This window comes from Cebus imitator, unplaced genomic scaffold (assembly GCF_001604975.1).
Source record: "Cebus imitator isolate Cc_AM_T3 unplaced genomic scaffold, Cebus_imitator-1.0 Scaffold51, whole genome shotgun sequence".
Taxonomy (NCBI): domain Eukaryota; kingdom Metazoa; phylum Chordata; class Mammalia; order Primates; family Cebidae; genus Cebus; species Cebus imitator.
In genome coordinates, this window is record NW_016107366.1 from 7,983,251 (window position 1) to 7,994,176 (window position 10,926).

General features: G+C 46.2%; 2 protein-coding genes across 2 annotated transcripts in view; one reads left to right on the forward strand and one right to left on the reverse strand.

Moving 5' to 3' along the window:
- The window catches only part of NANS (N-acetylneuraminate synthase), a 28,291-nt gene extending 23,368 nt beyond the window's left edge, over positions 1-4,923 (reverse strand). The window contains exons 1-2 of the mRNA XM_017527838.2: positions 4,672-4,923; positions 289-504 (exon numbers count right to left, since the gene is read on the reverse strand). Of these exons, the coding sequence (XP_017383327.1) occupies positions 289-504; positions 4,672-4,803 (348 nt within the window). The 5' untranslated portion in view covers positions 4,804-4,923. The remainder of the gene's footprint in view (positions 1-288; positions 505-4,671) is intronic.
- TRIM14 (tripartite motif containing 14) overlaps positions 1-10,926 on the forward strand; it is a 124,889-nt gene that overhangs the window by 60,066 nt on the left and 53,897 nt on the right. The window lies entirely within an intron of this gene.

Consider the following 10,926-nt stretch of genomic DNA (forward strand, 5'->3'; position numbering starts at 1 on the left):
TTTTTTTTAATTTGAGATGGAGTCTTGCTGTTGCCAGGCTCCTCATCCTCCCAAAGTGCTGGGATTACAGGCATGAGCCACCACGCCTGGCCAGAGACAACTTGTTTTTAAAACAGTGGCATCCTTCCTACAAATTCTCACTGGGCTTTGGCACCTGCTAGCCTCTCCAGTAGTTGGGCACAGATAAGATGAGCAAGGGCTGGAGCTGGCCCTAAGCCGGAAGTCAACAGGCTGCCTGCTGAACACGGTCTGCTAAAATGGCAAATGACAGAGCAGCAGAAGGCTCACCTCATCCATGCCAGAGGCAGTGAAGAAGATCCCAACCTCCTCGGCATACTTCTGCAGCTCCCTGTACTGGTCATGGCTGAACTCCAGATGTCGTTTGTGCTCCCCATATGTCTTCCCCCAGGAATGCTTCGAGGTGTACGGCCTCGCCAAGGCTTTCCGATTAAACTTGAATTCCAGCTCACTCTTCTGGAACTTGGCACAATCAGCCCCACACTCCTATAACACACATTAGGATGCCTTTCAGTGACTGTCACGGATCTCAAAAAAAGGAAAAATTCTGGGGCAACCACTATGACATCGCCATCTTTATTTGTTATTTATTTATTTATTTTGAGACAGAGTTTTGCTCTTTCGCCCAGGCTGGAGTTCAGTGGTACAGTCTTGGCTCACTGCATCCACTGCCTCCTAGGTTCAAGCCATTCTCCTGCCTCAGCCTCCCAAGTAGCTGGGATTACAGGTGCCTGCCACAACACCCAGCTAATTTTTATTTTTAGTAGAGACAGGGTTTCGCCATGTTGGCCAGGCTGGTCTTGAACTCTTGACCTCAGGTGATCCACCCGCCTTGGCTTCCCAAAACTGGGATTACAGGTGTGAGGCGGCAGTCCTGGCCGATATCACCAACTTTAAAAACAACATAGACTGACAGAGACCTTAAGGACCTTCGAAGAAGAGGAACACAAAAGGCAAGAATGTCTGAAAGGAAGAAAAGGTTGTTTGGAGATAGGAGATCTTCCCCTATTTTTTTCTCTTAACATGCCAAAAAAAGGGGGGAGGGCTTTATTTCCTTTGTTTTGCATTATAAATATGAAAAATACTGGATCAGAGAGTTAAGGAAGATTTTAAGTTATATAACTCAGCAAAGGATAGTAAAATGAGCACTGAACCAGAATTTAGTAAAGAAAGATTCTGGTTTAACTTTGACCCTAACTCTTAGATAAGTCACTTCCCAGCTCTAGACTCAGTTTCTCCATCTATATAAAGAGCAGGTTGGGCTACCTCCAGGACACGTAAACTGTTCTGAGGCTTTCTAAGGGACAGGGAAACCCAGGGACAGAACCTCTTTCTCTGACTTCAACAACAGCAGTTCTGCTTTTAGCTGCTTTGCACTGACACTTTTCTGCATGACATTTTCTTTGAACAGGTTAGGTGGCAAAAAGCAGACAAAACAGAAATGCCCCAGCCCCTAGGTGACTTCTAACGAGCAGAGGCAGTAATATAAAAGCTGGATTGTTTGACTATAAAAGCTATAACTAAACAAAACAAAACAAAAAAACCACTCAAGAGGTCAGGCACAGTGGCCCATGCCTATAATCCAAACACTTTGGGAGGCCAAGGTGGGAGACTTGCTTGAACCCAGGAGTTCAAGACCAGCCTGGGCAACATAGTAAGGCCCTGTCTCTACAAAAAACACTAAAAGTAGCCAGGCATGCATGGTGGCATATGCCTGTAGTTCCAGCTACTAAGGAGGCTGAGGCGGGAGGACTGTTTGATCCTCAGAGATCAAGGCTGTAGTGAGCTAATGGTGCCACTGCACTCCAGCCTGCATGCAGAGTGGTGAGACTGTCTCAAAAAAAAAAAAAAAAAAAAAGAAAAAAAAAGAAACCTACTCAACAAAAAGAGTAATTAAAGCCCACTAAAGTCTCATCTCACTGCCATTTCTGTAGACACAGAGGTATTCATGCTATTAAAAACTTCTTGGGTCTAGAAATGTCAGTGCTGAGATCACTACTCCTGCTCTTGGACAAGTCATAAGATGGTAGGGTCAGGACTTGATGCTGGAAAGTTCAAAGAACATTAGTACCGAAAGTGACCTCAGGCAACAGAGTTCTCATTGTCTCATGTCTAAATGAAGATCCCAAGTCTAGATGAAGATCTCATGTCTAGATAAAGATCCCAAGGCCCAGACTCACCTAACGTTGCACAGTGTCTGTAGCAGAGCTGGCCAGATCCCTTTCCAAAAGGCTGCAGCCACCTGGATCCCAGCTCAATGGAATTAGAAACAGGGTCTCACTATGTTGCTCAGGATGGTCTAGAACTCCTGAGCTCAAGCAATCTGTCTTCTTAGCTTCTCAAAGTGCTAGGATTACAAGAATCAGCCATTGGGCCTGGCCAGTATAGCTTTGTTTCTATGGTTTCAATATCTCTAGATATTTTTACAACTTCAGCATTCCAAGAGGAAAAATAGGCTGCTCCTTCAAATTAAGAGCAGGAATTTCCCCCTAGAAAACAATGTTGCGGAAGAAAGGCTGGACCCATTGCTTAGGAGCAAAATCTGAAAAATCCCTTACTGTATTTATTATACTAGCTGTGTGCTGTTGGCTAAGTCACTTATTTTCTCTTAGCCTTTAAAATGAAATTGGCAGTGTCAGGGCACTGGGTTGTTGTAAAAATTAAACGAGATGGTGCATGTACAGCATTTAGCTTAGTATCTGGTAGAGTAAGCACTCAAAAAATGTTAGCAATGTTACTTTTGTAAAGTATTTTTTATGACTCAGTGGCTAGCTTTCCATAAAATCAGTCCTGAAACAGTAAGGGCTGAATGCAGTGGCTCACATCTGTAATCCCAGCACTTTGGAAGGCAGAAGCGGGCAGATTGTTTGAGTTCAGGAGTTTGAGACCAGCCTGGGCAACACGGCCAAACCCCATCTCTACAAAAAATTAGCCCAGTATGGTGGTGCACACCTGTGGGTCCCAGCTACTGGGAGGGTGAGGCGGAAGAATCACTTAAGCCTGGGAGGCAGAGGTTGCAGCGAGGTGAGATCACGCCACTGCACTCCAGTCTGGGCAATACAGAGAGACCCTGTCTCAAAAAAAACAGAAGCAAAACCAAAACAGAACAAAAGAACCTTAAGATAAAACCTCCAGCCTGGGTGATAGAGCAAGACCCTATCTCTAAGATAGACACATAAATAAACATTTTAAAAACCTAATCACAAATTGCACAGAATCAGTTGAGCAACACTGATGAAGGGAAAGGAAAGATGGGGCTAGCTATCTCTAATCCAAAGAATCATAGTGCAGGCCAGGCCTTAAGCTGGGGTTGTAATGAAGAATATGGTAGTCCCAAGAGAAGAGGGAGTAGGGAGAGCTATAAATATCCTATCACTAATAGCTCACATTAGGCTGGGCGCAGTGGCTCACGCCTGTAATCCCACCACTTTGGGAGGCCGAGGCCGGTGGATCACCTGAGGTCGGTGGATCACCTGAGGTCGGGAGTTTGAGACCAGCCTGACCAACATGGAGAAACCCCAACTCTACTAAAAATACAAAATTAGCTAGGCGTGGTGGCGCATGCCTGTAATTCCAACTACTTGGGAGGCTGAGGCAGGAGAATCGCTTGAACCCGGGAGGCAGAGGTTGCAGTGGGCCGAGATCGCGCATTTATGGACTCCTATGTGCCAAGTGCTGGGCTCAGAGCTCTGAGAATCTCATTTGATCCCCATAACAATTCCATGAGGTAAGAACTGTTACTATCAAGCCCCGTTTCCAAATGAGGAAACAGGTTCACAGAGGCTAAGTAACCAGCCCGCATACACACAGCTAGTAGTGGTGGAGTCAAGATTTGATCCAATAGCCCCAGCTTTTAACCACTTCACATTCCACATACAGGGAATGGCGGGTGAGAGACCACAGCAACTTCCAGTAACTGTTATTCCTGAAAGTAACTGTGCCGCTGAAGAATGTCAGAGATGAATTATGACGGGCTTTTAGGGGCCCAGTCATTAAGATCCTGAAGGCTGTGTTAAAGGATTTCCACTCGGCCGGGCGCGGTGGCTCACGCCTATAATCCCAGCACTTTGGGAGGCCGAGGCGGGTGGTTCACGAGGTCAAGTGATCGAGACCATCCTGGTCAACATGGTGAAACCCCGTCTCTACTAAAAATACAAAAATTAGCTGGGCATGGTGGCGCTCGCCTGTAGTCCCAGATACTCGGGAGGCTAAGGCAGGAGAATCGCTTGAACCCGGGAGGCAGACATTGCAGTAAGCGGAAATCGCGCCGTTGCACTCCGGCCTGGGTAACAAGAGCGAAACTCCGTCTCAAAAAAAAAAAAAAAAAAAAGGATTTCGACTGTACCGTGGGCAGGAGGGAACCACAGAAGGTACCGGGCAGGGGGTATGGTCTGATCAAGTCTGGGTTTTAGAAGGAGTATTCTGGTAGAACGGGGATGAAAGAGGTCGGGTTAGGAGGCAGCAGCTGTAATGCAAAAGTTCAGGAGGATGGCGGACAGGGTGAAGAAGAGATATCCGAAGGATTCCAAAAACGGAACTGGCGGGCAGGAGGAGGCCGGACCAGGGAACCGAGCGGCGGAGGCCGTGGGCCCTGGCTCCCCGTGGCCCCACCCCGCCCCGCCTGCCGCTCGGGTCCGGGAGCTCGCGCCTCACCTTGGCCACGCGGATCATGCGTTTGGCCACGTCCAGGTCGCCCTGGTGGTTCTGGCCGATCTCGGCAATGATGAAGCACGGGTGTTGCCCGCCCACCCAGCGCCCGGGACACAGTTCCAGCTCCAGCGGCATCGCGGCGGCCTGCGCTCCAGCACCTCACTGCCAGTGTTGGTCCGGCCGCCGCCGCCTCGGTGGGTTTGGTGAGCAGAGCGGCGAGACCCACACGCCTGCCCCGCCACGTCAGCCCGCGGCCGCCGAGCAGCCAATCCCCCGCATCCCGCCTCGCTCCCGACAGCCAATCGGGGCCGGGGGCGGGGCCTCCCGCCTGACGGGGCGGGGCGGAGCAAGGAAGCTCTGCGCCCCTCTCCGGAGCTAGGCTTGTGGCTCACTGCCCCAGACTGCAGGCTCCGACCGACGCGGGCTCCGTGCGTGCACCCGGGAGCAAGCATTCCCTGAAGGTAGGCGACTGGCTGCCTGCGCAGGGTTTAGTTTATGTCCGGCTCCCAGGAGAATGGGGGAGAGCGCGCCCTACGGTGTAATGGAAAAAAACAGGGCTGCTGGAATTAGAATTACAGAACTGGGTCGAGTCCAGTCTATGCCACTCACCAGCTCCTGCTCATATATACGTTACTCAGTCTTTCTGAGCGTTTTCTTTCTCTCTGAAGCAAAATAATAAACTAGAACTGTGAGATGATGTATAGAAACCCTTGATCACATTACTTGGCTTGTAGTAAGTTTTCAAGAAGTAGAGGAGGTTCCTATTATATGAGAGGCGACAGGTGCGAGAAGTTGCACTGACTTGTCCAAAGCCATCCCGACCCTGGCCTCGCAGCCCCGGGCTCTTAAAATACACTCACCTGAAACTCTGGCTTTCAGGCAAATTCCGTAAAGACTGATTTCCACGAGAGAGCACCGGGGTGGAACGTGATAAGGGCAGGTTTTGGACATATTGGTGTAAATGAAACCACCACTACAAAATTATGACGGAGACAGTGAAAGAGATCTGACCTAATCAACTTCATCTTCTAACCTCCAAGCTGTCCTTGTTCATTCCTGGGAGTAGGCCAAACTAACTTTGGGAGAAACTTAGTTTATAGTTTAAAACAAAGGGCCAGGAATGGTGCCTCACGCCTGTAATCCCAGCATTTTGGGAGGCCAAGGTGGGCGAATCACTTAAGGCCAAGAGTTTGAGACCAGCCTGGCCAACATGGCAAAACCCTGTCTCTACTAAAAATAAAAAAAAATTGGGCCAGGCATGGTGGCAGGTGCCTGTAACCCAGCTACTCAGGAGGCTGAGGCAGGAGAATCACTCGTGTTGCAGTGAGCCCAGATCACACCACTGCACTCCAGCCTGGGTGACACAGCAAGACTCTGTCTCAAAAATAAATAAATAAAAAGTAAAACAAGGTAACAGTCCTTTCCCAAAATAAACCTTCTTCTTGCCTGGGGACCAGACTGCCTTTGTAGGACTAACAAATTGGCCACAAGATTGGAAATTTAGGATTCATGCAGCTGGAGGCTACAAGATTCTGATCCTCCCCAGATTCCTCTTGGGGATAACATCACTGTTGTAAAACCTAAGCTTGCGATATTTTGCAGACCCTGCACTTGATGGATCAGCTGGCACCACCAGATTGATAAACTGGCTTATCTCACCTTGTGGCCCCAATCCAGGAACTGATTTGGCACAAGAAGACAGCTTTGACTTTCTATGATTTTATCTCCAACACATCCAATCAGCACTCCCGACACACTGGCCTCTCTTGACCCACCAAATTATGCTTAAAAACTCTGATTCTTGAGGCAGGGTGCAGTGGCTCACACCTGTAATCCTAGCATTTTGGGAGGCTGAGGCAGGTGGATAACCTGAGGTCAGGAGTTCGAGACCAGCCCCGCCAACATGGTGAAACCCCGTCTCTACTAAAACTACAAAATTACCCAGGTATGGTGGCAGGTGCCTGTAATCTCAGCTACTTGGGAGGCTGAGGCAGGAGTATCACCTGAACCTGGGAGGTGGAGGTTGCAGTGAGCCAAGATTGTGCCATTGTACTCCAGCCTGGGCAACAAGAGTAAAACTCCATCTCAAAAAAACAAAAAACAGAAAAAAACCTCTGATCCAAATGCAAGGGGAAGTTGATTTGAGTAATAATAAAATTCCAGCCTCCTGCACAGTGGCTCTGCATGAATTACTCTATTGCAATTCCCCTATCTTGATAAATCAGCTCTGTGTAGGCAGTGGGTATGGTGAACCCATTGAGCAGTTACATATCTGGGGGCTCGTTTGGGATTACTTTCGTGCCACCTGCCCCTGGTTCTGTAGACCCCCTCTAGCAATGGATCCAGAGGCCAGCCCAAGCGGCCACCTAGTTTTAGACTGGGGGCGGACTTTGGCATTATCTCCATCGGCAGGGCACTGCTAGCCCAATGTGTATGGAGTACATTTTGCAATACAGAAATTGTCCTGGGGAGATGTCCCATGACTATAGTTCCATAGCGAGGTGTCTGTCTGTAGCTCCACCATGGGGTGCCTGTAACTAACCCCATCGCAGTGTCTGTCTGTACCATCGTCATGGCATGTCTGCAGCTGTAGCCCCATTATCGGGTGTCTGATTTGGTATTCTAGGCGCTGCCAGCACCCCATTCCTTCTCCCAGTTGGTTCAGCTCCTTTAGGGGTCTTGGTTGGCTCTCCCTAATTAGTAGGAAGAGTCTTGGTTCTGGAGACTTCTCAATCAGTAAGATTTCGGGGAGGTTTCTCAGATGGAGGATGGGAGGACAGTTTGGAAGGAACACTCTTGGAATTCTTGGTTAGGGATCTTGGCTTGGAAGGCTGTCTGTCCATCTTGTCTTTGTGGGTGTATTTGTATATGTGGAGGGATCCCTGAAGGAATTGCTGATGCAAGTCCAGCAGGCTTAACTCAGAGAACCCTCTGTAAGTCTGCTCACATTCAATGAGCCCTGAAAAAAGCTTAACAGGCCTGACTGCTCTTTTCAACTGCTCATTGAGGCCGTCCCTCCCCACCTTGAATGGATCAAAGATGATAGAGAGCAAAGGAAGAAAGTTTGAGGCTTGCCAGGTTGATATTGGGAGCCAAATGAGGTGACTACTGTCTGTTTGGTTGTGTGTACTTTGCTGGGATGGAAAATGTTAATTCGGTTTCCCATGCAGCCTGTCGGGCAGCATCTTCCAAGTTGAGAAGCTTTGCCTATGGTTCCATAAAACAGGAAAGGATGATTTTTTTTTTTTTGGTAGTGGGGCTTGGCCCCCACAGCTATAGCATAGTGAGCAGGGTCATCAAAGGCTGCTCCATGAGCCGAGATCGTGCCACGGCTCTCCAGCGTGGAGCAAGACTCTGTCTAAAAAAAAAAAAAAAAAAAAAAATGGACTTAGGAGCCGTATAAGCCAACTGTCCAAGCCAATTCAGCAGTCTGGTCATTCACAAACTTTGCTGTGGGTCTCTGAAACCAATGCTAAAGTTTCTCTCTCATATTGTTTTATGTCCTTGAACTTAATGAGCGTGTAAGGATACTTTATCTTGGATTCTGCCATCCAGAGGACAGGAATTTTGGGGTTCATGACATAGCCCCGAAAATTATGGGTAGTTAAAAGCCTTTGCAAGCTCAAAATCTTCCTTCTAGGAAGAGCAATAGAAAACATTTAATGTGGTAGCTCAGTACTAAGGCTTTGGCATTTGACAGTGGTGGCCCAGGTTCAATTCTTGGCTTAGGGGCTAGGGAGTGAGTTCTTTCTGGTTTGTTATCTGTGTAACTTTTTGCCATTTATTGATTATTTTCCATGGACTGATTCTGATTTCCTGTCTTTATTTTTACTTTGCTGAACTACCTTTGGGGAGACTCTAATTACTGTTTTAAAAAAACCTGCATCTCTTTAAGACAGTTTATGCATTCATGGTTATGACTTTAATTAATATGTATTAATTTCACATGGGAGGTTACCTATGGTAGAATACAAAGCCAGAAACATTGACTGTCCTCGCTAGAGTCTGGTATTAAAAGATTTAAAAAGACTTTTTCTTAGAAAAAAGAGCTCTGTGGTTACAATTAGTTTAATAAAACATGGATATCCAAACTATACATATATTTAAAAAGCTTTTATGTTTGTTTTCTTTTCTTTTCTTGGATCTTAATTTTCTGAAGAAGAAGAAAAAGTTTTTTTTTCTTCTCTAGTCAATTGAGTTGTTTTTCTCCATTTTGTCTTCTTGCCATTTTTGATGCCCACGCAAAAGAACCTAAGATAATTACTAACAGCCTGGAGCTCCAGGGAAAAACAGAGGTGGTGTCACAGAATGTAAACCCATTCTGGGAAAAACCTCTGTTTTCCTCATGGAATCCCAGGAATTGAAGGAGAATAGAGTCCTTTCAAAATCTGAAGCTCTGTTCTGTTTTACATTACGTCACCTGACACTTTTGACTTTGGGGGATATCCAAAATTACTTTGCATTGTAGGAGAGTTTTTAGCCTTGATGTGTAATAACCAGGTAGGAAATATATTTTAAGGGATGACTAATGGCGCTTAGGAGGGTTACTTGGCTCTTTGCATCCTTAGATCAAAGAAACATGATCTTGATCACTTAGAGGCATGGATACATCTCCACCCCACCCCCCACCCCTGCTGAGGTATGGGACTCCCAAAGGGCATGGGCTGATTACAAAATGAGCTGTTGGCTTTGGGTTGCCTTGCAATGAAATGCATAGTAGGAACATTGCACTATCTTCTCTGGTAGCATTTTCCTCCTTTTTGGGGATCCAAGATCCAGTATAAAAAACAGGACCCTTAATTTTAGAGATCTGCTTTTTGCCTTCCAGCTGTGGCTACTTATTAGGCCATAGAAACTTCATGCTTTCCTGGCCCTGTTCCTCCAAGGCTCAACCTTGAACCCAGTAATCCAATTAAGAAACTGTCAAATGAAAAATCTTACAACTACTGGATCTTCTCCTGTCTGTGTATTTATATGTGTTTGTGTAGTGTTTACATATGAAAGAGCTCTGATTAATTGGGTTAAAAATAAGCACTTAGGCTGGGCGAGGTGGCTCATGCCTGTAATTCCAGCACTTTGGTAGGCTGAGGCAGGTGGATCACAAGGTCAAGAGATCAAGACCATACTGGTCAACATGGTGAAACTCTGTCTCTACTAAAAAATACAAAACTTAGCTGGTTGTGGTGGTGCGAGACTGTAGTCCCAGCTACTCAGGAGGCTGAGGCTGGAGAATTGCTTGAACGCAGGAGGCAGAGATTGAAGTGAGCTGAGATCGTGCCACTATGCTACAGTCTGGCACCTGGCAACAGAGCGAGACTCTGTCTCAAAAAAAAAAAACACTTAAATAGTTTGTCAGAAAAATAGAAACTTTAATGCCTTTTTGTTCGCATGAATTTAGTAATCTTTGGAAAATAAAAACAAATTTAAAGATTTTAGACATTTGGTCTAGATTAAGGTCAAATGTTACATTTGCTAAATGCTTTAAGGTTACAAACTGTTTCTGTGACTTTTGAAAATTGTCCAACTAGGCCAGGCGTGGTTGCTCACACCTGTAATCCGAGCACTTTGGAGGCCAAGGTGGGTGGATCACCTGAGGTTGGGAGTTCAAGACCAGCCTGACCAACATGGTGAAACCCCATCTTTATTTAAAAAAAAAGAAAAAGAAAAAGAAAGAAAGAAAATTGTCCAACTTACCTGCTTTGGAGCCATTAGATTCTAGATAAGGCCTGAGGACGTGTAGGGTTAGACATACCCCCAGCTCTGCTGGAAAGAGTCAGATCTTATCTGTACTTCTGTCTGATGTCCTAGGCTCCACACCTAGTACATAATTAAAATCACTTATTAGGTTTTTCACAAAAAGTAAAAGTTGCCAAAAGTTCACATTGTAACATGTAATTGAGACTACTGGAGAAAGAGTTTTACATATAGGTGTGTAAAGAAAGTAGAATATATTTTTGCCAGTACATTATAAGAAGGCATGGGAATTCACTGTTTGCCTAGAGAGTGAAAGAATTATTTTAAGTTAAAAAAAAAAAAGCTGAAGTTTTAAGCAAATTAAAAAGGGTTGGCCAGCCATAGTGGCTCACACTTGTAATCCCAGCACTTCAGGAGGCCAAGGTGGGCAGATCACATGAGGTGAGAAATTTGAGACCAGCCTGGCCAATATGGTGAAACCCCGTCTCTATGAAAAAAATACAAAAATTGGCAGAGTACGATGGCTCATGCCTGTAATCCCAGCACTTTGGGAGGCCAAAGTGG